At 41.8% G+C, this 23,397-nt stretch overlaps 1 protein-coding gene and 1 pseudogene across 1 annotated transcript in view; both read left to right on the top strand.

Annotated features, from left to right (window-relative positions):
• The window catches only part of LOC113165627 (synaptotagmin-7-like), a 40,094-nt gene extending 21,787 nt beyond the window's left edge, over positions 1 to 18,307 (top strand). Inside the window, exons 2-4 of the mRNA XM_026365299.1 lie at positions 5,404 to 5,507; positions 13,425 to 13,504; positions 14,892 to 18,307. Coding sequence (XP_026221084.1) covers positions 5,404 to 5,507; positions 13,425 to 13,504; positions 14,892 to 15,030 — 323 coding nt within the window. The 3' untranslated portion in view covers positions 15,031 to 18,307. The remainder of the gene's footprint in view (positions 1 to 5,403; positions 5,508 to 13,424; positions 13,505 to 14,891) is intronic.
• A 108-nt stretch (positions 18,308 to 18,415) lies between these two features.
• Positions 18,416 to 23,397, top strand: part of LOC113165626 — a 29,022-nt pseudogene continuing 24,040 nt past the window's right edge.

Genomic DNA, 23,397 nt, shown 5'->3' with positions numbered 1-23,397 from the left:
TCCACTGAAATAAAGAGAAACGAGCATTGAATAGAAGAAAAAGATTCATCACTGGAAGATGTCTAGGAGTAATCAGCCAACTTTAAGAAAGATTAAGAAAATGACTTAACTTGTTCTACTGAAAGCTTGTAAATAACCTTTTAGATGATTTATTACAGAAATGACTGTGCAAATGTAAGTATATTTATGAAAATGTTTCAGAGGATAGTTTAGGAGATACCTTTCCATGAACAGATGTACCCACCAAATGGTACATTTGTTTAAAAACCTGTAGGAAGAGTTTACAGTGATGTCTGCAGTGGAGAACTGTCAGTCATCTGCTGCCCATCACACTTTAAATACCGTTCTGTCTCGAACAAATGCTCATTGAGGCCTGCCAGACTGACTGGCTTAGCAACAACAGTAAAAAGGTGAAAACGTGCCAAAACAACAGGTCATCCTTTGAGCATGCCACAGAACTGGTAACAACCTCCTCTGAGCTCACTGTGTGAAATGTCACCTCATTAGTTTTTTTTGACAACGACATTATTTTTCTGAAACTGTAGCAATCATTTATTTTTTCCACATCTCGCCTCTTAAATCAATTTTATGCTCCTCTCACAATTTAGTTAATGCGACTGAGCAAAGGAGAACTCTCTACAGTAGTTTCAATGCCTTTGTAAGCATCTGCTGGTAACTACTGCTCAGTCTTTTGTCTCTAGAAATAACTGTAAAACAAAAGCAATGAACTGCAGCAGGCATCGAGCCACACGGTAGATTGATTCTCAGTTTCACCATATATCTGCAAGTAACATTTTGCTGTTGCTCAGAGAGTCGTCCTCAGTGATGGCAGACTTTAACGGCAGCTGAGTGACATCTGAGGGATCATCCCAACAGCAGCCCAGGGGCTATAAAGAGGCCAGGTCTTGTACAAGGTGGGGGGACTTTGAAGAAGTGAACAGGCTGTGAACTTTGCACCCAGAGCTTCGGAGGTACTGGCCTATCTACCTCAGTCAGAGCAGAAAGATGAGGTGTGGCAGCTATGCTGACTGGACACCGCTCCAGTTCCGCCTGTCCAATTAGCAATTTCTACTCCCCCTGAGGACTGGTCCCTTTCTGCTTGGCTTAGCTCACTGCATGTGGGCCAGATCACCTACATGTGCCGGACCGGTTGCGCTAAGAGCAGACCGTACTGGTCTTACTGCATAGCTTTGCCTCCCTTGCTAAGTGTCCATATTTAACCTCCGGTACGACTTGCTCTTTGTTGTCCTCTCCGTTGACTTTATTGCAAGCTCATTTACACCATCATTGTCACCACTCACCCCAGTACATAGTGCCATTTATCTTCTCTTTTATGTGCATATAAAAGAAATAGCCACTGAAATCTGAAACAAACAAGCGACTTTCAAGTTCAAGAGTGCTCTGACTTCTAAAGGCTTCTGATCAAAGGGCTCAGCGGCTTGTTCAGCTCACTTGTCAGTTTTACTGAGTGGTGCCATTTTAGATGTGATTTATCGCTCTTTTTCTTTCCTAGTTAAAATATAATAGGGATTTCTAAATGTTACGTTGGCTGTTCGTATGAAAGTGTCTCCCTATTCCAGTTTCAGCATTCAAATCCTTATTTTTATCTTTCACCTTTCTAATGTGCTTCCTGCTGGAGAATTTGACGCTACAAGTTTTGTTTTGTTCAAGGGGAAAGATAAATTGAATTTCCTGAGTGCTGTGATAGTTGAATGTAGTGCAGGCTTCTCTTACTCTAATGATGCCTCTTTTTCTTCACAGCCTAAGCGGTGAAGATTTGCATATCTCCCTAATACCTCAGCACAGAGTATTTCCGTTCTTTGATTCCTCACTACTCGCAGTGCTTCTCTGTGTTATATTGCAAAGGGAAGTTACATTGCATGAAGGTGGAAGCAGAATCCAGCTGTCCATTACTGAGTGCCGTAACTTGCCCTCTTTGGATGCTGCACTTTATTTGGAGGCTTTTTACTCCCTTAGCATTCATGACTGACACAGATCATAAACCATACAACCCCCCACCACCACCCTCATGACCTTCAGAGAAAACACGTGACGTGGGATCCTAAATCAGAGCACCTATCACAGAGCCATATAGCATAGATGTACTTAGCTGGAGATCATCTCTCTTTATTTAAAATCCATTGCTAACCTCACTGACAGCTTAGTATATAATGCACTCAACTGTATTGACCTTTCTATGAATATACAGTGGGAGAGTATATACCCTGTGTCTATTTCTGAATATCTATGAATAGAGATATTCATCATTCAGGAGGTGGATGTGTTTCACTGTTCCCTCAGGTGCTCAGGAGGGAATGGAAGTGAATCTTTACCTTTAACATTTATGTAGATAAATGATTGGGGCACTTACTGTATGAATATTGCTCTAATTATAGCTACAACTTAAAGCTACAATATGCAACTAAACCTAGCACAAGCATGAGACTTAAAGTCAATCCACCCTTGGTGTGCTCGGCCATCCCTTTCCCCGCTCTGCTCTAGCATGATCTACGCAGCCTTTTAGGTATTAGTCATTGTCAAATAACAATAAACAAGAAGAGTGTAAAACTGAATAAACGAGTAGAAATTGTTGAAATTCTCTGACTGGTGAGGAGGGTGTGACTTCATTTCCACATCATGTCTCTTACATGCTGACATTTAAGTCTCACTTCGTGTGTGGGTACATACCACAGGTTTTAGAACGTATTTACACTAAAAGAATATTTGGAAAAAATTGCATACTGTAGGTTTAACAAACAGAACAAGATCAGTCAAGTTGGTTTGAGCTTTTTCTAGACTGGGGCAGCTGCTGCTGTTAGGAGATAATCCTAACGAATGTAGTGGGGGATTGTTAGATATTTAGGATTGCTATCTTTTAGGCTGCAGGTGCATGGGAAGATTTCCATCAACCACAGAGAGTTCAATTCCTACTGAGGCCTACCACAAGTGAGTCCTGCAGGTTGGTTGGAGCACTTGCATAGAAAGAAATGTGGTAGGATCCAGACTTGAGTTTTTAATGAACTTATTTAAGTTTCTGATCCTTTCACACACCTCACATTGACTACAGCCACATGAAAGCTCATATAAAATCAACATAATGAAATAAAGGATTATTCTAATAGAAATCATTGCCCTTTATTGTAGTGGATCTGCATGACTCCTCTTTGTACATGCAAGAAACTAAAAAGCTTTGTGGACCTTTTTTACTGCTAGCAATACTTTGGAGCTTTTGAATAGGTCCCCATTTGGTTTGCACACAGCAATAATTTCCACTAATCCGTTAATCTATAGGTTGCAGCATGTACCAGGAAATGCAACTCAACATAAAAGAACAAAGAAGAAAACTAATAGTAATTAAGTATGGATGTAAACATATTTACATTTATAATTACGTTTAGTCATTTAGCATTGGCGCTTTTATCCAAAGCGACTTACAAGGTACAAGGTACAAGGCAAAGGCAGGATAAGCATGAGGTCTTGCCTAAGGACCCCTACTGGAGGAAGGCCACATACAAGAATCACAGAATGAAGAATTTGCAGCTATTTTATGAGGAATAAAATGCATTCAGTGTGTTTTCACAAGTCAAGTCAAGGACTGAAATGAATGAAAACTAGGGCGGCTTTAAGTAAGAAAATATTTCTCAGTATGCTCCAAGGTACACAAAATATAAATGTGATTGATCTAATTAATATAAATTATGGAAGATCAATGAACATTTTTAAGCAATGTGAGAAAAAGTCAACAGACAAGTTGTAATAAACAATAATAAAAAAGGATTTGGGCTCCTGTTGATGGTCTTAAGTAGATTTCATGAACAAGCTACCGGCAGCTTGAAAGCAGCAGCTGGTTACACCATGTTGTTTGACTGACTATTATAAATATGTTAGATTGTTATGTCTGATATCAGGACAAGCAACATAAAATTTGTGAGTTAGAAAAAAATCAACAAGATAATTTATCTTGAATCTCAGCATGTTGCAAAATTTATTCACCTGCAGATCTGCCCGCAGCATCTAAACAGTCTGTGCAGCCACGTCTCTGCATCCACATCCAGGGCTCTCCGTTATGTGTTTACCATTTTCCATTTTCTCTGCAAATGCAAAAGCTAAAGTGTTCTGTTTTTGTACAGTCACACACTGTGCTCTCATTGGATCCTGAAGGATTGTCTACCATCATCTACCTGGCACTAAGTCGGTGGTCAGCTGTTTCGTATGTGCTGTCTCTTTGCAGAGTGCAAGGGGCCTCAGGTGTCACATTGACCTTAAAACAACAGCTGAAGCTGAGGGAAAACTCTTGGATACAAAGCTGATCCCATTCAGATTTTCCACATTAAACAGTTTTACCCACCACTGTTCCTCCTTTTTGAGCTCATTTGTTCCCAGAGGACACAGTGAGGTGGAGAATAAAGCCAAGATATGATGGAAGAGTGAGATGAAAAGGCCAGTTGTGACAAGCAGAGGAAGGGAAGCAGACAGCAGTTGGGGAGAAGACAAACCCAGTTACTGAAAGGGAAAGCATGGGTGTTTTTCAGTGTTAGTCATTCACTGGTGTGAAAATGCATTCTGACACCCATTTATCACTGTATATTTAGGAATCAGAATTGTTAGAAGGAAATCACGAATTTGAATACATTAGCATCTTCCCCACTGTGCAAATATCATAGCTCAATGAGGCTTTATGTGCTCGTCCTCTAAAGTGAAGGCCATTCAATTGTTTAAATTTGGAGAATGTGCAAACTGAAACGCAGAGTGCTCACAGGGTAGATACACTTATTGTGAGTATTATAACAGCATGTAAACACATGCAGGCACACAGGTGTGTGTGAATCCTCTCTGTCACACACACACACACACCCACACATACGGACCGAGACACATGCGAGCAGCAATAGATGATGTTTTTTTATGACTCCATTCTAGAGCCACCTCTCTCACTGGGCATCTACTGATACCCATTAATCATGAGCTCTCTTGTATTGTCAGCCCAGCCTCCCCCAGCATCCCCTCTCCTCTCCCACCCCTACTCCCTCCCATCACTTTCAGGCTGTCAGTTAACAAGCTGTGACACCATGACAGTGATGTGTGTGCAACTGAGTGATGCCTGGCTGCAGCCCTTATTGGAAAGGTATTGAAATGCACCAGCATGAATGTGGTAGTGATGAGATTGTATTTCTCAGGTCGTTATGACAGAATGTAAAAATGGCAGTTCTGTCTGGCTATTCAATTAAACATGGAGGGAGAAGGTCCAGATTTGATTTAATGTGGCATATAATCCCTTTTGTGCTAAAAATCCTGTGTTTTTATTTTTCCCAAAATGAAGAAAACACATCCCTGTATGCAAATAATAATTAAAATAAAAACATTGCTCATTTTCCCTCTTCCTGCCTCTCTTTGTGTACACAGGCTCAGTGTCCCTCAGTGTGTTCCTGGTCTCCCTCGCAGTGACAGTGTGTGCTGTTTGGCTGGTGGCTCTTTGTGGCGTCTGTGGTTGGTGTCAACGCAAGCTGGTGAGTTTACACACACACACACACGTACACACAAATTCACTAACAGATATACTGTATCTTCCAGTCACATTTGTTGCTATCTTAACATGCTTTAATAATCAGTGAGCCTTAATAAACATTGTCTGCTGTGAGTTTACTAGAAAAGACACTATAGTGCATTGGAGAAATCACAATGTGGGCAAATATTAGAAAAAATCTGTGCAAATATTATGTGCAGTCTTGTTGAACTGAGAATTTGCTGTCACAAGACCTTATTAATGGAGACAAATTAGCAGCTGTGGAGAAATATGTTTTTCTTCAAAAAAATCAGCACCTACTATATGGAAGCACTTTTTAACACCAAAATGCACTTTAAGTGCTAGAAGTAAAAGGATTAATTCAGAAAACGAGCTCTGGTATGATGGTCCCGAGACCCTGCAACTATATGTATTTATATATCCTAATCATTATTACAGGGTTAAAAAGCAAACAATTAAAAACCCGTTAGCACCTTTTCCAACATTAATCGACTTCAGCAACTTAATGAGTCACCATAGCAACAAGAATCGCCTCCCAGCCTTGTCCGTCACACTCAGTGTCCCCCTGGAAACATTGCAGACAACTGTCGTGTCCGCAAACTGCAGCTATGTCCGGGCGCCACTACAATGTGACAGATATTTAGAAAGAATATGTCCATTGTCATCCAAAACATTTGCACACACACTTCTTTGTTGTGTGAAATATTGGACTATTTTAACAGAGTTAGTCACAAACAATTATTTGAACTATGCAATCTAACTATTTTGAAGAAGACTCTAACAAGGGACCACGAGTCAAAAGGTTTAGAAGTCAGATGTTAAATCTGTAATAACGTATCTGCAGCTTATCGTGTAGTTCTGACATAAGATCTTACTGTGAAAGTAACTGTTACTATATCTGTTAGATAAATGTTGTTGAGCATAAACTTTCCTTTTGAGATGTAGCTTAGTAAAGTATCATAAAATGGAAATTTACAAATAAAATGCAGTACTTTGTGTTAAAGTACTGGTCTACTACATATTAATGTAGCTGCTCTTGATCAGTGTCCACAACAGTCCAGACTCAAACTAATTAATCTCTCGTACATTTGCAGCTGCTGTACAACATTAGAAAACTGTGCTGATACAGCATCAGTACCAGTCCACTCATTTAGAAGAAACACACAGCACAGATCAAGCACACTGACCTCTGATAGAGGGCATGTCATTGTGATAATGTGGTATGAAATGTGATTGATTAAAGGGAGGCAACTACTCATTAGGCAGACAGAGTTGCACGGCTGAGTACCACTTCACTTGACTGATTTCTTTTAGATTTGCATGCCTTTAAAGTTAATTAATAACTGATTCATCCTGTGCTTGTATAACCCAGGAACACAGGTTACCTATTTCCAATTTAATGTTGGCTCGAACTCTCACTTGTTTCAGCTTACCGTTACACTGCTGTGAAACTTATTGGTCCACAGATGGCAAAATTTGGCACTGCAGCAGACTCTGCGCACCACACACCTGGCTACATAATGACATTGCTTTGTTGGAAGCACCGGTAACGTGGCGGTACCTAGATTACTCGTCGATGCCATTAGGACGTGTAAGAACCAGGAGGGAAATGGTCTGTGCTGAAATGGGAAAGTGGTACAACACTTTCTATTGTTTGCTTCACTGGAACATCTTGTTATATTTGATATTCCACTTTAAAGTAAATGGAGCAGTGAATGACTCCTAGTATCCTGCTGTGGATGGAGGTAGTTCTGCTGCCAGCACCTTGGAAAGTCCCTGAGGTCCACTCTGGAGCACTGCTGTAAATGGATCTTATCTCCATCCTGTGACAGTGCCGTGCAGCAGCCACAGAGCAGCAGCGGGCCGCGGCAGTGTGCTGATGTGTTGGCCTTATGACGCTGAAGGCCACTATCTACCACATCCTCACACAAAAGATGACGCTCTTCTGTCTCAGTGGAGACGCTGTTGCCTTATTTTTAATTTCATATCAGCACAACATACGCTGAGCCCTCATTTGGGGTGTGTGTTTGTGCGTTTGTTTGTGGTGGTGGGGTGTAGTGTAGATTGGCATTAAGATGTTAATTAAAGCTTTTGTAGTTTCGGACCACTTACTTTAGGAAATCTGTCAGCTGCGCACTGGTGTGAAACCACATTAAACACAGCTGCTTAATGTACAAAATAATAAAGAGTGACTGAGATAAATGGCATTTCTAGAATGATAAACTGGGCTTCAACAGAGTACATATACCACTAATCCTGTAAAAAATAATTCTCACATTAATATAATCATCTTTAAGGTGTGTATATGTGACTAACACCCATGAAGGCTCTGCAGCTATACAATCTGTCGTGTTACAGAAATCGTTTCCACTCCCTCACTTGACGTCTTTATCTCTGCTGTTTGCAATGGTGGCTCTATGTTCCCTGATTATATGATTACTATGTGTATACAGTATAATTTGCATTAACATGGTTACTTCTACTGAGACCTATTATTATGCAAATTGCATCTTTGCATCTCTAAATTCTTCCAGGTTAATTTTCTACACACAGCAATTCAACATCAGGTAAAAACTGCTCAATAGTTATTGTTCATTTTACATGAAGGTGCCACAGGCCAGTCCACGTCTGAAACTTTCATTTTTGATATTTCTGACCGTACTCTTTGACAGTGTCAGCTTTCATAAGAACAAATGTTTGCCTAAAGCTTCACGTGTCAGTTGCGACTGGGCCCATGCCAGTTTTGGTTATGATTCATAGGTTAATAGACAAGACATTTTGGGTGAGTGTTGCTTTCGGTGTTTTAGCTTTGGCAACCAGTGTGAAGGGTTTTATTTTAAAAGTCCTCATGTGCAGTCATCCTGAAGCCTCCCTCCTGCTTGGCTTTCTGTTATCTAAACCCCCTGGAAGTACTGAGCGCTGAATGCTATCGTCGCCTTCTGCTGCCTGCTAAGTCTGTTTGCTTATTGCTGTTTATAGATGCATCAGCATGAAATTTTTAGAATATGTGCTAAGCCAATGTAATATTTATACGCAACTTCACATTTCCACTCAGGTTTTACAGCAGTGTTCTTCTGTATTGATTGAATTTGCTTGTTTTCTGTCTGTCTCTACACTTTTAATGGCTGAAACCACTTCATAATTAGATTCAAAGGTGGTAATAACAACAACAAACGAAAATATAATACAGTCAATGGTTATTAAGAGCCTGTGCTGTGGTGCTGATGATTGTCAGCAGGGGCATGTGTTGTAGGTGTTGGGTGGGATTTTCTCATATCAGAGGTGGTGCAGCTAACATCTGTTTGAGCAGCTTTGGCTGTTTGGCATTCAGAAACCGTCTGCCTGCTCCTGTGAGCCCTGTGCTGTTTGATCCGTAACATAGTTGTGAGTGGGGCTGAGATTGGACCTGACCAGATTCACAGCCTGATTCAATCCCTGTTGGGCTTGTATCAACAACCTTTAGTAGTTTGGTGGCATTAACTGGTGGTGGTGGGGGGGTGTTCACAGTCATTAGAAGGATGATAGTAATTATACCAATCAGATGAGATAGAAGATATGGAAGTCAATAATTATAGAGTTATTGTTGAATTGTTACCATCAATGGGAACATTATAGCATTCATTATGTGATGTCAATTGAAAATGTTGACTGGACGCATTGAAATGAGAGTACAGTGGTGTTAGCAGAGGTGCTGCGCGCATCTTGATGTCAGCGAATATTACAGAAGAACCCAGGTATAAAAAATGTTTTGACAGACGCTAAAAACAAATGACTACTTGATGATTTAGCAGAGAATGACCATTTTAATAGTGCACTCCTCTCTAATTATGGTGTGATGTGGGTAATATTGAGTGAGCATGTAGACTCTTGCTGCCTGCTAATTCACAGCAAACAAACACAGCTGGGTGTTGGAAAGCAGTGCACTGCCAGCTGAGACAGAGAGAGTGGTAGGTTCACTGGTTCACTCTCATGTCTGGATCCTTCCAAAAAACAAAAAAACAAAAACCCTTAGCATCCCCATGGATAGTCAAAAACCAAACCATTGCTCACTCAGCTATGTTACAGAAAAAAAAAAATCATACATACATAAACACAAAAACCATCTAAAAGACACCATGGCGCTGTGGCCTCCTTCTCCTGTCAGTACTGTACATCCACCGTCACACCTGTCCAAATGAACAAAGCAGCAACATTCATCTGCAGTGATTTCTCATTGTAATTGTTTATAATTCTTTTAATATGCTCAAATCTCAACACGTGTTGACGCTTTTTCCCCCCTAAAGATAATGTAATTACTGTGTGAAGCTTTAAATCAGAGGATCTTGCAGACTATAGATATGCTGCAATATGCTTATATCCTGCGTGTAAAGCCTTTATAAAAAAGTCCTGCAATTTAAACTACAAATACATTTTGTCCATCCCGTTTAGAAGAGGTTTATCTGATTTCACGCCTGTATCAGCAGTACTTCATTTGCTGTGCCTTCCCAAACTGCTACAAATAAAAAAAAATGAAAACCAAATCAGCGTTAGAGGCTCTGGCAAAGCACTAAAACAATCTGGTTTGGTTCAAAACAAAGATCTCGATGATGATTTGAGTTAATATTATATGTATTTATATTACTAATAATTCAAACATTTAAAATTGTAGGTGAGATTTTTTTTTTGTTGCCTGTTGTTCTTTTCTTTCCACTCACCCCAACCAGTCGAGGCAGATGGCCGCACACCCTGAGCCTGGTTCTGCTGTGGTTCCTTCCTCTAAAGGGAGTTTTTCTTCTCCACTGTTGCCTGGTGCTGCTCAAATGAGGTTTTCTATATAATTCTGTATATTAATAGTAATATATTATAACATAATTCCAGGTTGGGTAACACCCCTGCACATCTGCTTTATTAGGCTTTAATCATTTCTGTATAACATGCTCTGCTCTTGTTGGATTGTTAAGACATTTATGTGGAATAGTATTTTTTGACCAGGTTGAGGCTTTTTAAAATATTTTATGTCTCATAATTGGTTCATCATATCAGCTGGAGCTGTTTTGAACCTGTGGCTCAGAGCCAGACAGCTCTGAATACTGTAATCGCGTGAAACCCTTTGTTGTGTAACAAAAAGACGGCTGGTTTAAATTAGACTTGAGCATTTTCAAGGACAGTTGAGCAGTGAAAAGGGGGGAAATTGCTCACTGAGCTGATTTCCTTCATTGTTCCTTGTCTTGTGTCCATAGAGCTGGTGAACTTCACCACTATGAATTCTTGCAGCCTCCACACCTCCCTTGAAGGAAGAGGTGGTGCGTTTGTTATCCACCCTTGTGAATGAGTTGGAGGAGAAGGTGTGGAGGAGATGATTTTGAAGCTGTGTACATCTTTGCGTATAACTGTGTGTGTTTGTGTGCATGATAATAACGTGCACCATTGTAGAGTGTTCCTTGTTTTCACGTCCAATTCATTGGGGGCTTCCTGTCACTCACTGTTTCTCTCAGTTCACTTTTCGCACCTGTCCCTCCCCTCTCTTTGTCTCACATGCTGTCCTGCACTGTCCTTGTTTTTCTCTCCTACTGGCTGCCATTTTTTTTTTTTTTTAAATTTGATTTCTATTTTTGGCTCTCACCCCTCTTTCTGTGCTGGACTCTCACTCATCCTCTGTGTCTTCCCACCTTCCTGAAAATTTTACGATAGCATTGAATGATACATGAGTTTCCTTTGATATCTTGTCCTCGCCTGACAGACATTCAGATGGTTTTAGTTTCCCAGATATTGTTGTGCAAGCAATACAGTGTTTAATGTTGTGAGCTGACATATACTGTTTTTTGTGTGTGGAGTCTAATTGTTATGTAGCTTCAATTATGGATTGTACATTTTCCATATGGTCTATGAAAGTGACGCGTGAGTTCATGTACTGTATATCAAATCAAAGATAACAGCTATCAAATGTCTACAGGCAAACTATAAAATGTCACAAACGATCTGTATAATGTAGGCAGACAACATGGGGATATGTTGAAATGTGTTCAGTAAGAAAAAATAAACACTTTATCTAGACATCAGTGTTTATATGAGGACACAACTTATGTAAGCAGAACTTGCTTAACTTTTCTGTTGCTCCTTAGTGTTGATTACACAATACAGTAGATGAGCAGCTTTATTTCTTTGTGTGTGATAGATATCACTGTCTGGCTTTGTGCTAGGTCCAACAATACCCAAGGTGGGAACTGTAGTGTTAAATGATATCTGTGTTATCTGGACTTCGTGGAGTCTACATGAGATTATCTGTCTGTTATTTAGTCTGTGTTTGTGCTTTTATCTGGACAGACTGGACATACAGTCTAAAGGAAACTGTTGTTCAACAAGCTCACTGATTAGATCCAGAGTGCTGGATGCACCTGAAACTGAAAGATCCAAGATTGAGATCCAAACAAACCACTTGAAAGTTTAAACCTTGACTAGTCATTTTATCAACGTTTCAGGTTTCATGAAACTGAATTATTTCAGTTGAAAGCAAATATTTTGTTTTGAAAGGCTCTCGAGTATAATGTATGCTGGTCTTTCCTCATTGATGATGTGATGTGGTTGGTTTGGAAAGACCGGAGAGGTTTTCTCATGAATAAAAGATAACTGGCAATGGCAATAAAGATGTATAGTAGTGTAACAGAATATATCACAGCAATAAGCCGTTATTCTTTAGGTTACATACGCAATCTTCATATTTCTTAGGTCAGTGTGAAAACTGTTAAATTCACTGCTCCTAGCTACGGCTGCCATTGTTTCCCTATTACCTGAAAATGTCGCAGTTGAGGCCAATATGTCACTTGTTATTGATTTGTCAGGGTAGCACAGAGGAAGGTACCCTAACACCCCCCCACCAAACAAGAAATTGAGTAACATGAACATGTCGGGCTGAATGACTGAAACAAAAAGATATTTCAGTCTGATTCTCAGGGTATCATAAGGTTGCCAGGTTAATGCAAGGTAATGGATAAACTCACGTTTCTCAGTTGGCATTATGTATGTATCTACAGTACTTGCAACTAATGACACACAGAGAGAAATTTCATAATAAATGACTAATCCTAACCCTAGTTACAAATTCAGAACCAAACCTGATACACTGTCGCTGTGGAGACTGTAAACAGGTACATTGCTTGTATTGCACATAGCCTAGTCCAACCTGAAATCTCCAGTCTCAAGATCCATGTTCAGCTGCAGCGAGCAAGTCCACAAATTGCCCCTCAGACAAGTTACAGTAAGAGCCAGTTGTCCAGGCCATGCCATGTTGACAACTAAGTGTGTTTTCCTTCCACCTGTTCTCTGGTTTGTAAAATCATCTATCCTCTGCTTATCAGAGCATCAGTTTCAGGGAAGCATGCATAAAATTTAGGGGGTAAGGCAGCTTTAGGCTGATCCCCTCCCTGCCCCCCTTGTAGCAAAGTGTCAATAGAGATTACCGGTATTGTGACACACGAGAAACACCTTTAACTGTAATGAGCTTTTCCAGTAGAATGCACCTGGCAGACTTCACTTTTCGACGCCTTTAAATTGCCATTATTTCCATGGTTACAGCAGGTCATGCTCTAGCTATTTGAAATGAGGCTGGTGCAGGACTTTCTAGAGGCTTCTCTCCAGTACCCAACAGATTACCTTAAAGAGGCAATTGCCATGTAAATTTCAGGTTGGTGTGAATGATAATCACAGTCAGAAATGGCTCTCCACAGCAGATTTGATTTGACTTTGATGAGTGTAATCAGGGGACCATCAGGTAAAGGACTGATGGCACAGTGTTCCTGAGATAATGGGAGAGGCATTTACACTTGAAATTAGTATAGCAAAAACACAGCTTCAAAGGACAAATCTGAGCTAACCTTTTGTTTCCCTGCGTTCTCTGTCATCCCCTCCCTCCGCTTGGCTCAAGGGGAAGAGGAATAAGCCAGGAGTGGAAACGGCAGACACTCCAGACTCAGCACGTGGGCGAGGGGAGAAGAAAGCCATCAAGTAAGTGCCGGGTAACTGGTTGGGGTAGAATAAGCTGGTGATAATGAACTCCATTTGGTTCAGCTTTTAGTCCCTCGGTGTACACTTCACAAAACAAGGCAGAAAAAGTGGCGTGCTTTTTTTTTTTTTATCTTGAAGAGCACAATTTCTACAAGAGCATGTTGGGGCAGACATTAAATGAAAGGTTAGTGATTTAATCAGTATAGATTAAATCTGCATTATCTTACCTGTGAAGCTTTTGGCTGGATGAGTCTACTCCTGCACTCATCCTACGGGTTGTAAGATAGGTCTCTCTTAAGTGCCGGCCTTCAGCCACGCCTCTGCATTGCTTACACGGCTCAGGTTTAAGTAAACACGAGGGGAGACTCGAGTGCCTTGTTGTGAAAGTGCTGGAGTATAAATGTTTGGGAGGATTCTCATCTAACATTTCTTTCAGGGCTCAAACTAAGATTAAGTTATTTTCTGTTCTTGATGAAACAAGACTATAGGTCAGTGCCTGAAAATGTCAGATCTGTATTGCTAAGCACAATACCTTATTCCACAAAATGCCTCTATTAACCTGCTCATCACTACTTCTCTTCTATAGCCTGCTGTTATGTCTCAGTTGTGTTTGAATGTCTGTGTCTACTTTTTCTTTTCTGTACGGACGGTTTTGAGCACTAACGTTGGGCTATGTGAATGTATTCTGACTATTAATTTATGCATTTTCTTTCTCACTGGCTCCAGCAGCATTATTGTGCACTGATCATTTCAGCTTCAAACTTCTTCTCTCTGTGCATTGCCTTTCTCTCCCGCTCTGTCCCTGTGCTACAGCTCTGACCTGCTGCTGTGTGACTTGTATGACATCAGTGATTCTGCTCACCTTTTCCTCCTCTACTTTGACTGTCTGCAAATTATCTCTGCGTTGTGTCTCATGTGTTCATGCGTTTTCACTGCTCTCGCCGAGGATGGGGCCCAAACTTCTTCATGTTTTCTCAAATGTGTCGTCAGTGGTGCCGTGCTAGATGAACAGAATGTAATGACATACTGTATGTATTCATCAGATAACTTCCTCTTTTCTTGCTTCCTATCTCTCTGTGTCTTTGCTGCAGCACATTGCTTGATGAAAAGCTTTGGTGAATGCCTTTTCCCCCCCAGGCTACCCCTTTTTATTTCAAAAAGTGAACCACTAAGGTGATTTGTTGACTTCAGGTAGAAACAAACGTTAATCTGGGCCTGTTTTATTTGAAACTCAAACTCATTCAGTGCAGCTGTAAGACCAGCCCTCTTCGTCAAACGAAGCCCTCGCGTCATCCGCAAAAGCAGGAGCAGCTGTTGCGAATGGTTGGTTGGTGCCAAGGCTGTCCAAAGTTGTGTTGCTCTGACCTGTCTCTCTCTTTGGCCACAGTGATCTAGACAGAGACTTTTGGAATAACAATGACAGCAGCACAGTGCAGCAGAGGTGGAGCTCCTATCCGCCCAAGGAGTTCGTACTAAACATTTCTCCCTATGCCCCATATGGAGATCCTCGCCTCACACTCAAGTGAGTCTTGGTCCAAGGCTGGTAAGAGACTTCCCCTTGTGCAGGGCTGTAACGAGGCAGGGGCACAGTCATTGTCGATTTTTACTTTTCCTTCCTCCTTCTGCTTCTTTCCTTTAATATCTTTTCCTCCCAGACTTCTCCCTTCTCTTCCCTCCTCACACTATCCATGTTTCTATCTGTGCAGTCACTACTATTAGCCACTCCTCAAATTGAACCATTGGATGTGGATGCCAGACAACTTATTAAATCCACCTAGTTTCAATATCTCAATTATTATTTTTCAGTCCATTACAATTTCTTCTTATGATTAGCTAGAGGCCTTTTGAAAAGCCCTTTCCACAAATGTCACCGTGTGACAAAATGTACACAAACTGCACATTTCTAAACTTGTTATTGTTGTATAATGTGATTCACATCAACAATTGTAATAACGACAATAATAACAACCCCCCCAATGTTAGCACACTGGAGGGCATAAATGGTTACTAATGATTACTCATAATTCGCTGGGGAAATGTGAGCGCTGGAAATGTCACACACGCACATTACAGCATCCCCACGACATCCATTCAGCTATTACTGCAATGGAGACGCAGCACAGCCTCACAACCCCCCCAGGCTAATTTCTGATGCGACTCCTTCTATCCTTTCACCTTTTAATGAACACATAGGCACTTGTTCAGATGCCCCCCTACTCCCTACAGCCCTGCCGGTCCCACTAACTCTTGACCTCTAACCTCTCACCTCTCTCCCATGGGGTGTAACCATGGAGACGGACAACCCTCGTATAGAAGAAGTGTGCATACTCTAACCCACCTTCTCTGTAGACTGTGTATCTTCCTGTCGTTTGCTTGTGTGAACTGAAACCCACCAGTTGTTGTTGTTGTTGTTGTGGAGGGTTGACCGTTATACCAGGTTGCAGTGTGGTTGGTGCCAGTGTTCACCTGTGGTTTACATCCATCTGTGGCTTTTCTCTGATCCCCATCAATCTACTGCAATATCTAATGTGTACTGCACTAACACTGTAGCACTTGAACTGTGTCCACTGTCTGTCATACTGGGAGATAAGGTAACAGTGTTTCTACTTACTTGATGAAATAAAAGTAATTTTTTCACTCACTTCAGTCCAGTAAAGCTCTAGCGAGGTCATGCCCATCTCCCTCCAGGCACTGAAAGGGCTCTAAGCTTAGACATCCTGATAAACTGCCTAATAACTGGTCATCTTTAGCCATTGAGGACTGTGTGTTAAATTGCCTGGAGAAACAGGGAAATAGTGTGATTATGAACATGGTGGATATATGGATTACTGTCTGAAAACTCTGCCTGAAGATGATGGCTGCTGATCTCAGGAAACCAGTTTTAGTCCCCTGTGCTTGTTTCTTGAGAAGTTCATTTTTTAAAAGAACCCTCAAGGTTGTCGTTTATTGTCCATAAAGCTGTTTTTCAGCAGGTCTTGTCTCTGCGAGCTTTTTGTCTGTCTTGAGGTAGAAAATAGAGGAACTTTTCACTGCAGTAACGGTAAGATGAAGAGCTTTACGAGTCGTGCGCTGGTAAAAATACCAGCATTCAATTAAATAAGAAAGCACTGTAAAAATATTTTTAACCATGTGAGACAGGGGACGGACTCCTGAACCAATAATATGTCGCCAAATCCAACAGACAGCTGGGAAATCATTTCCTGTGTGAGATTTTCTTGAGATCTGCAGCTTTCAATCTCTGTAATGACACTAGGCCTCATTTATCACACAGGTTATCTACGCTTCACTATCGGTCTCCACGTGTGAGGATTTTTATATCGTTTCTCAATACTGAACTCATTACATATTTAATGGCAGCAACTGTCATGACACCATCATTTCTATTTTTCAAATTCACCTATCACGTCTGGTGAATTTTACGTACTATGTATAGTACTTTATTTGTCAGTCTGAGAGCTCTTTTGTAGCTCATGTTATCTTTCAGTGAAGTTCAGTCCGAAACGGTATTGATATCTCGATGCTATGCCTGTAAATACTCTTGGTGATTGATGGCCCCATTTATTTATGTGTTCCTACTTTTAATAAAGAGTAAAGACTTTCACCTTGTGGCTAGCTCGATAAATGAGGCTCGTGTCTCCTGTGTTGATCATAGCTCCAGCAGTGTCATCCATGCTGTTGTGATTGATGGATTATCCACATGCACTGTCAGGTCAATTGGTCAGAATTAAACGTGAAAGGTGACCTTCAGAGGGAAAGTGTAGCACACTCTGACCCCACGCTTACAAACCAGGTGACAGTGCCTCTCATTTTGAGTCTCTTGGAGCAGGAGAACCATGCATATTAATGAAACGTAATCATGTCACCAGAGGGCACTACTGTGCTTTATTTTTGATCATCACTACAGAGTAGACATGACATTTTACACCTAAAAACAGTTTGTGAGGAAATTTGAGGTGACAACTGCTCCTAAGTAGGAACACTGATTAACTTCTGAATATATATATTTACATTTTTCTGGAGGTTGATGGAATTAGACGGCCCTGTCTTCTTTTCTACTCCTGGCTGCGTGTATTTCACTACTTCCTCTGTACTGTTTAGTGGTGTTCAAATGACCAGAAGATGTTTAAAAATCAATTATTACAGATAAAGATCTAAAAATAGATCTAGTAATCAATGTTTTAGAGAACAAATGCACTTATATTCAACCAAATGTCACTTTGGCTGACTTCCTAAATGAGTCAATTATTTGCTCAGGATGCACTTCAGTACAACTTGTCCTCCCATTGCCCTAAGTTACTACCACTTATTGCCCTGTATAGCAGCACACCTCAAGCCCCAAATGCCTAAATGAATGAGAAAATGAGAACTAAATGACCAGCGTCCACACACTGTAGCCGCTGGTGAATGCTGGCAGCTGTAGTATTGGTCTTCCAGGCCCAAAGGAGTGACTTATGGCTGGTTTTACACCCTCCACAGGCTCCCTGTAAATTCTTCTCCTTCTCCTCTTCCTCCCTCTCTTCTCCCACACCTCCTCTCTCTCTCCACACTGGAATCAAGACCTTTTCATCCACCTACCTTTCACTTGGCCTGGAAAACTAGACCTGCCCCCTCACAAGCTCTACTGATCGGTCTCACCTCCTTAGCCATGTGGTTGCTCAATCTATTTTCCTGTGTGTTTGTGTATGTTTGTGTCTGTCGTTCTCACACTCTTTGGTCTTTTTCTCCTCTGCCTGTTGTTACTCTCCCTCCTCTGTACCCACTGTCTGCTGTGGGACCTCCGCACCCTGTCGCTCTCTCTCTCTCAGTGGGGCAGTGTCAGGGGGTCAGAAGGGGGCGGCAACTGGGCATGGGGATGATGGGGGGGGTCCTTATCGCAGTGACAGCGTGAAGAGCATGGTGACAGAAGGAGTGAAGGCCGGTACGTGGCAGACCGTCCAGGGCCACATGCAGTCCGGAGGATTGAGACCCTGCAAGTGAGTTCAGAATCAGCCAGACAAGTGCACAGTCCCTGTGCAGCAGAATAAACACATTATTGAAATCCAAATGTTATTTGTACCTTTTACCTCAGCAACAGCGATGGTTAGATGAATGAATCAGTCTGTGTAGAAACAGGCAGAGTCAGGTCAAGTTCAGCAGGGAGCCAAGTGCAACTCAGGTGTCAAGGTGAGTCTGTGGAAACAGATCGAGGTGTGAGCACAGAGGGAATATGAAATCTCGTCATCATGAGAAGATAATAATAAGTTACTCGAGCTGCATCACACTGATTCAAACCTTCAGCTCACACAGTCGGCCCAGCTGCACAGCACAGCGTTGTTGTGTGAATCTGCAGGAGAATGATTTATTTATGTGAAGATCTGCACTGCCTGCAAGTGTTCTTTCAAAAATGCAAAACAGAAATAGTCTCATTTTCACACACTGAAGTAATGTGTCACACCCCGCCTGTTCGCCTTTTAATTAAGATTTAGGCTGAAACGAGAACTGCATGTTGGTCACCGACTGCATGTATCCCACAGCCATGACGTATGACACGATTTCAGGTCTATATTCAGCGTGTTGTAAATGAGGCAGTTAATTTTCAGTTCCCCGTGAGTTTTTGCACCTTTCTTCGCCACCTTGTGCTTGTGATTTGTTCCTTCACAACACATTTACGCTCATCACTACCACACTTCTCATTCCCTCCTTCTCTCTTCTTCTCATCTTTCTTTTTGCCCCCTGTCTATAATTGGATTCTATTTTCAGGCTGCTGTAAGTGTCTGTGTCTCTTGTGTTTGTGTCTCGCACCCCATTTTCTGTCTCTCCTCCATCGTCACCCTCCACTCTTATCGTTCCCATCGCTGTCTCCATCTTTCTATTGCTCTGTAAAGCCACTCCTCTTATGTTCCCTTTTTCTCTGTTTCTGTCCACAAACTGTTTCATTTCAGCAAAACCTTCCATTACCCTTTTCATCCTTTTAGTTGTGACGGTTAAATATGATGGATAGCACACTAAAAGCCTTATGCAAAGTTGTATTAGGTGAACTAATGCAAAGCAGAGTAAACTGCACCTAACTGATGTGAATAGCTCTCTCATGACCTAATTCTGGTAGTCTGGGTTACACAGTGATGTGAGAGAGACGAGGATATATTTAGTGAACAGAAAAATCATATAAAAAGATGATACAAGATACCGTAGAGCCCACACAACTCTGAGTAATGTAAGCATAATGAAATATAATCACATACACATCACATGTTGTGATGTGACTGAAACATATTTAGGAAATGAGCCAATTAAACAACATTTATAAAGGGGAGGAGTGGAAAATGAGAGACTGGCGGAGGGAGGGAGTCATACTGTAGGACTTGGTTGGCTGTTGGGATGTCTCTGGAGGTGCAGCATGTATTTAAAAGACGAAAAAGACTTAGAGAGAAAGGAGGAGAGGCTAACAGAGATGGAAAAAGTTAACTGACAAGTAGAGGACATGGGGATCTCTCGTCAGACCAAAAAACCCTCCTCAGGAAGGCCTGGAAGCTGCAAAACCTCAACCCACGCGCCTCGACATGGTCACGTGGTGCAGAACCGCTCTACGCCCGTGCGGACAGTGCACATCCGACCGCTGCTCTCGCGAAACACACTTCCACGCAAACAGCATGCTCTGACCACACAGACACGCAAGGTGCACGTACATCTGTCACAGACACACAGAGCGAGCTCACAGTGGGCACACTGCTGCCAGACGCAGACCCATGAGCGGTACACAGCACACAGCGATCACTCAGGCTGCACCTTCTACTGCTATTTCTGCTACTGCTGTTACTGCTGCTGCCTCACATTGCTTTCTTTTTCTCTCCTCCTCCTCCTGTCTCCACCTCCTGATGCTCCTCCCTCTGCCTCCTTCTCCACTTTGCCCTCAAATACCACCCTTGCTCCGTCCTCCTCCTCCTCCCCTCTCGCGGTCATCAACTTCCTGTTTGGATGAACTTTCCTGTACCTACCCTGACGTCAACGTGACTGCTGCTGTGTTTCCCTTCTGCCCTGTGACACCTTGTCTCATCTCTGGTGACCTTTTCCCTCTCTTCTATGCCTCATCTCCTGACCTTTCCTCTTCACCTTGCCAACTCACGTCCTCTTGCCACGGCTCCTCTCCATCTACTTCTTCTTCACTGACCTCTGGCACCTTCCCTCCTCATAATCCTATTCTCTGCCGGCCGTGGCCTTCTTCACGCTCTCTCTCCTCCCTGCTCCTCTGCCCTCCTAGCTTTGAGGATCCAGTCTTATCCTATGCATCTACTCTGGAGCACATCACTTCTGGCCCGACCCGGCCTCGGACGCTGCTGCGCCAGCAGAGTCTTCAGCAGCCTCTCATCCACCCATCGGGCCCTGGTCTCAGCCATCCCCCCACCACATCCCAGAGCTTGGGACAATTACACACTGCACCTGGACAGCCTGGGGGAGGTGGGGGTGCTGGGAGAGGACAGGGAGGTGGCGGCAGTGGTGAGGGTGGGGGTGCAGGGACACGAGGTGGGTCCCGGGGTGCAAGGGGCAGCCCAGCAGGAGCCTCTCGATATAGGGGAGGTGGAGCAGGAGGGCGCACACGTGCCAATCCCGGGAGCTGGGATTACATGATGGACCAGATCCGAAATCGTGGCCTGGACGTCAAGTCCTTCCTGTGAGTCTCTACAACTCCTATACCTGTATTGTAGTTTCACCTGCTTAGGCCTCTGTCTCTATCTGTGTCTTATTGTACGTGCTAAGCTGTCATTAATTTATACATTTGTTTGAGGTATCTCTGATTCTAATGCTATAGAATATCTTAGCATCAAGTAGTTTATACAGTGTGTGTGTTTAAGTACTAACTAATCAGATTTTTCCTTTACCTTTGTGAATTTTTGGGTGTTTTGTTTCAGTTTGCATCTGATATCCAGGGAAGGATATTTCTTCTCTCAGCCAAAATAGGCTCTGCATTTTGTATGTGTGTGTTGTTGTAGTTAATGACTATATAATATTGTTCGTGTGGTGCATATGCAGCATGTCTTTGCACAACATACAGTTGGCAAGGAGATCATATATTTAAAAAAGTTACAGAGACAAGTCAGTCCGTGTTATAGCTTATTATGCAAAACATCAGGTTATTAAAAATGTCTATTTAAATTATTAATAAGTGTAGATGTATAAATGTAAATAAGCTGTTGTTTTCAGCTCTGAAGCCTGTGGTTTGTGCAGGAGATGGATCAACTCCTGATGTTATTAAGACATCATAGACCACACACTGATATTAACAATTACAGATTATGTTTATTAGAGGGGGAATACATATGGTTACTTTATGTGTTTTATGATCCTTTCACATCTGAACTGAAACAATGTTTAACTAATTAATATGCTGTGAGCAATTACAGTTTTCAACATTATTCATATGAATCCAATGTTAATTTAGTAATTAGTTAAAATAAATAACAAGGCTTCTTAAAGAGCAATCTGGTATAACAGCATTTGTCCTAATTTTAGCATGATGTCCTGTGCATTTAAAAAAAACAGAACGGAAGTTGTGACATATTGTAGGCTATTTCTGGCTCATTCTGTGATAAATTGTTCAGTGTTTACGCTGTATGCTCTGCTAAACAGTAACATCTGTTTGGATGGCATTCAGCCTGTCTGCTGCAATTGTCTTTACAGGACAAAGCTAGTGGGGCTAGTTCCTAATATTCATGAAACAGTGTCATTAAAAGTCACAATATATTTCCTTTTCACACCGTCCCATCCAATTAAATGATGATATTTCGTAGCCATCATTTAAATATCCTGCATAGGAGACACACCAGTAGGCCTAATCCATATTTTATGAGCATTTTCAACTGTGATGGCACCTCTTTTCGGGTATCACTGTAACTTCTATAGCACATTTGCGTTTGCTGGTCGTGCTGCTATCCAGCATGTGCTCATCACACAGGCCACGTGTCATTGTGCATCAGTATAAGAACACGGGTTAAGCAGCTGTGTGTAGATTTGTGTTAACGCTGAAGTATTGATCTTATGTCACCAGCACCATTACTTCTACGACATATTGTTACTTCAGGCCAGAAGAGGAGGGAGGGTCGGTGAGGGTGATGAAGGGACGAGGAAGGACACTGCCAGGATACAACGTATGTTTAATGTCCCTTTGCACTGAATCCATTTTACAGTAGCTCTTCACCTTTCGTTTTTCTTTTTTATGTGCATTAAAGCTTCTCCAGGCAGATTATGACACAGCTGAACTAATGCTACTGGCTAACTGAGCATTAAAGATGTAGCACGTTTAAGCGCCAAGGTCATTGGGAATATCGGCCATAATAGTCAACAGTAGCTCCCATCATTTTCAAAGTGAGATTGAGGTCAACGTGGTTGTATCTTTTCAAGAGCAAAACCTCATATGATTGATGACAGAGGGGTCGAGTCATAGACGTGACCCATTGTTCAAGTCAGTTAATTTTAGTCTTGTCCAGACTCTGGATCTCTGGCAGCTTTGTTGCTCAGTGAATGTGTTGATGTCACCGACACAGATATGTAGGCTTTGGAGCAGTTGGACCAAATATATCCCTTGGGAGAATGGTCTTCATGCTCTCTGACTTAAGATCAATAATTTATTCTAGTGTCATTAATGTCCATTCCCACTCTCGCCTCTGCTTCCATAACGTTTACTGTATTGATGGAAGTGTTTTACCAATATTCTTCAGTGGTAATGACCATTCTTAACAATTGATGGGAGTAGAGGGATTCATTACTCTTATAGTTAGACCATGAATAAAGCACCCTACCTCCTATATTGTATAGACCAGTGAGTTCCAACTAGCGGTGGAACGCCTGTTGAGTTACTGAGGGGTATGTTAAGAGACTGTGGAGAAGCTCAATTAATCTGAAAATTTATAATTGAGTGA

This window comes from Anabas testudineus, chromosome 6 (assembly GCF_900324465.2).
Source record: "Anabas testudineus chromosome 6, fAnaTes1.2, whole genome shotgun sequence".
Lineage (NCBI taxonomy): Eukaryota > Metazoa > Chordata > Actinopteri > Anabantiformes > Anabantidae > Anabas > Anabas testudineus.
Note: the sequence above shows the minus strand (reverse complement) of the source record. Positions and strands in the feature narration are given on the sequence as shown.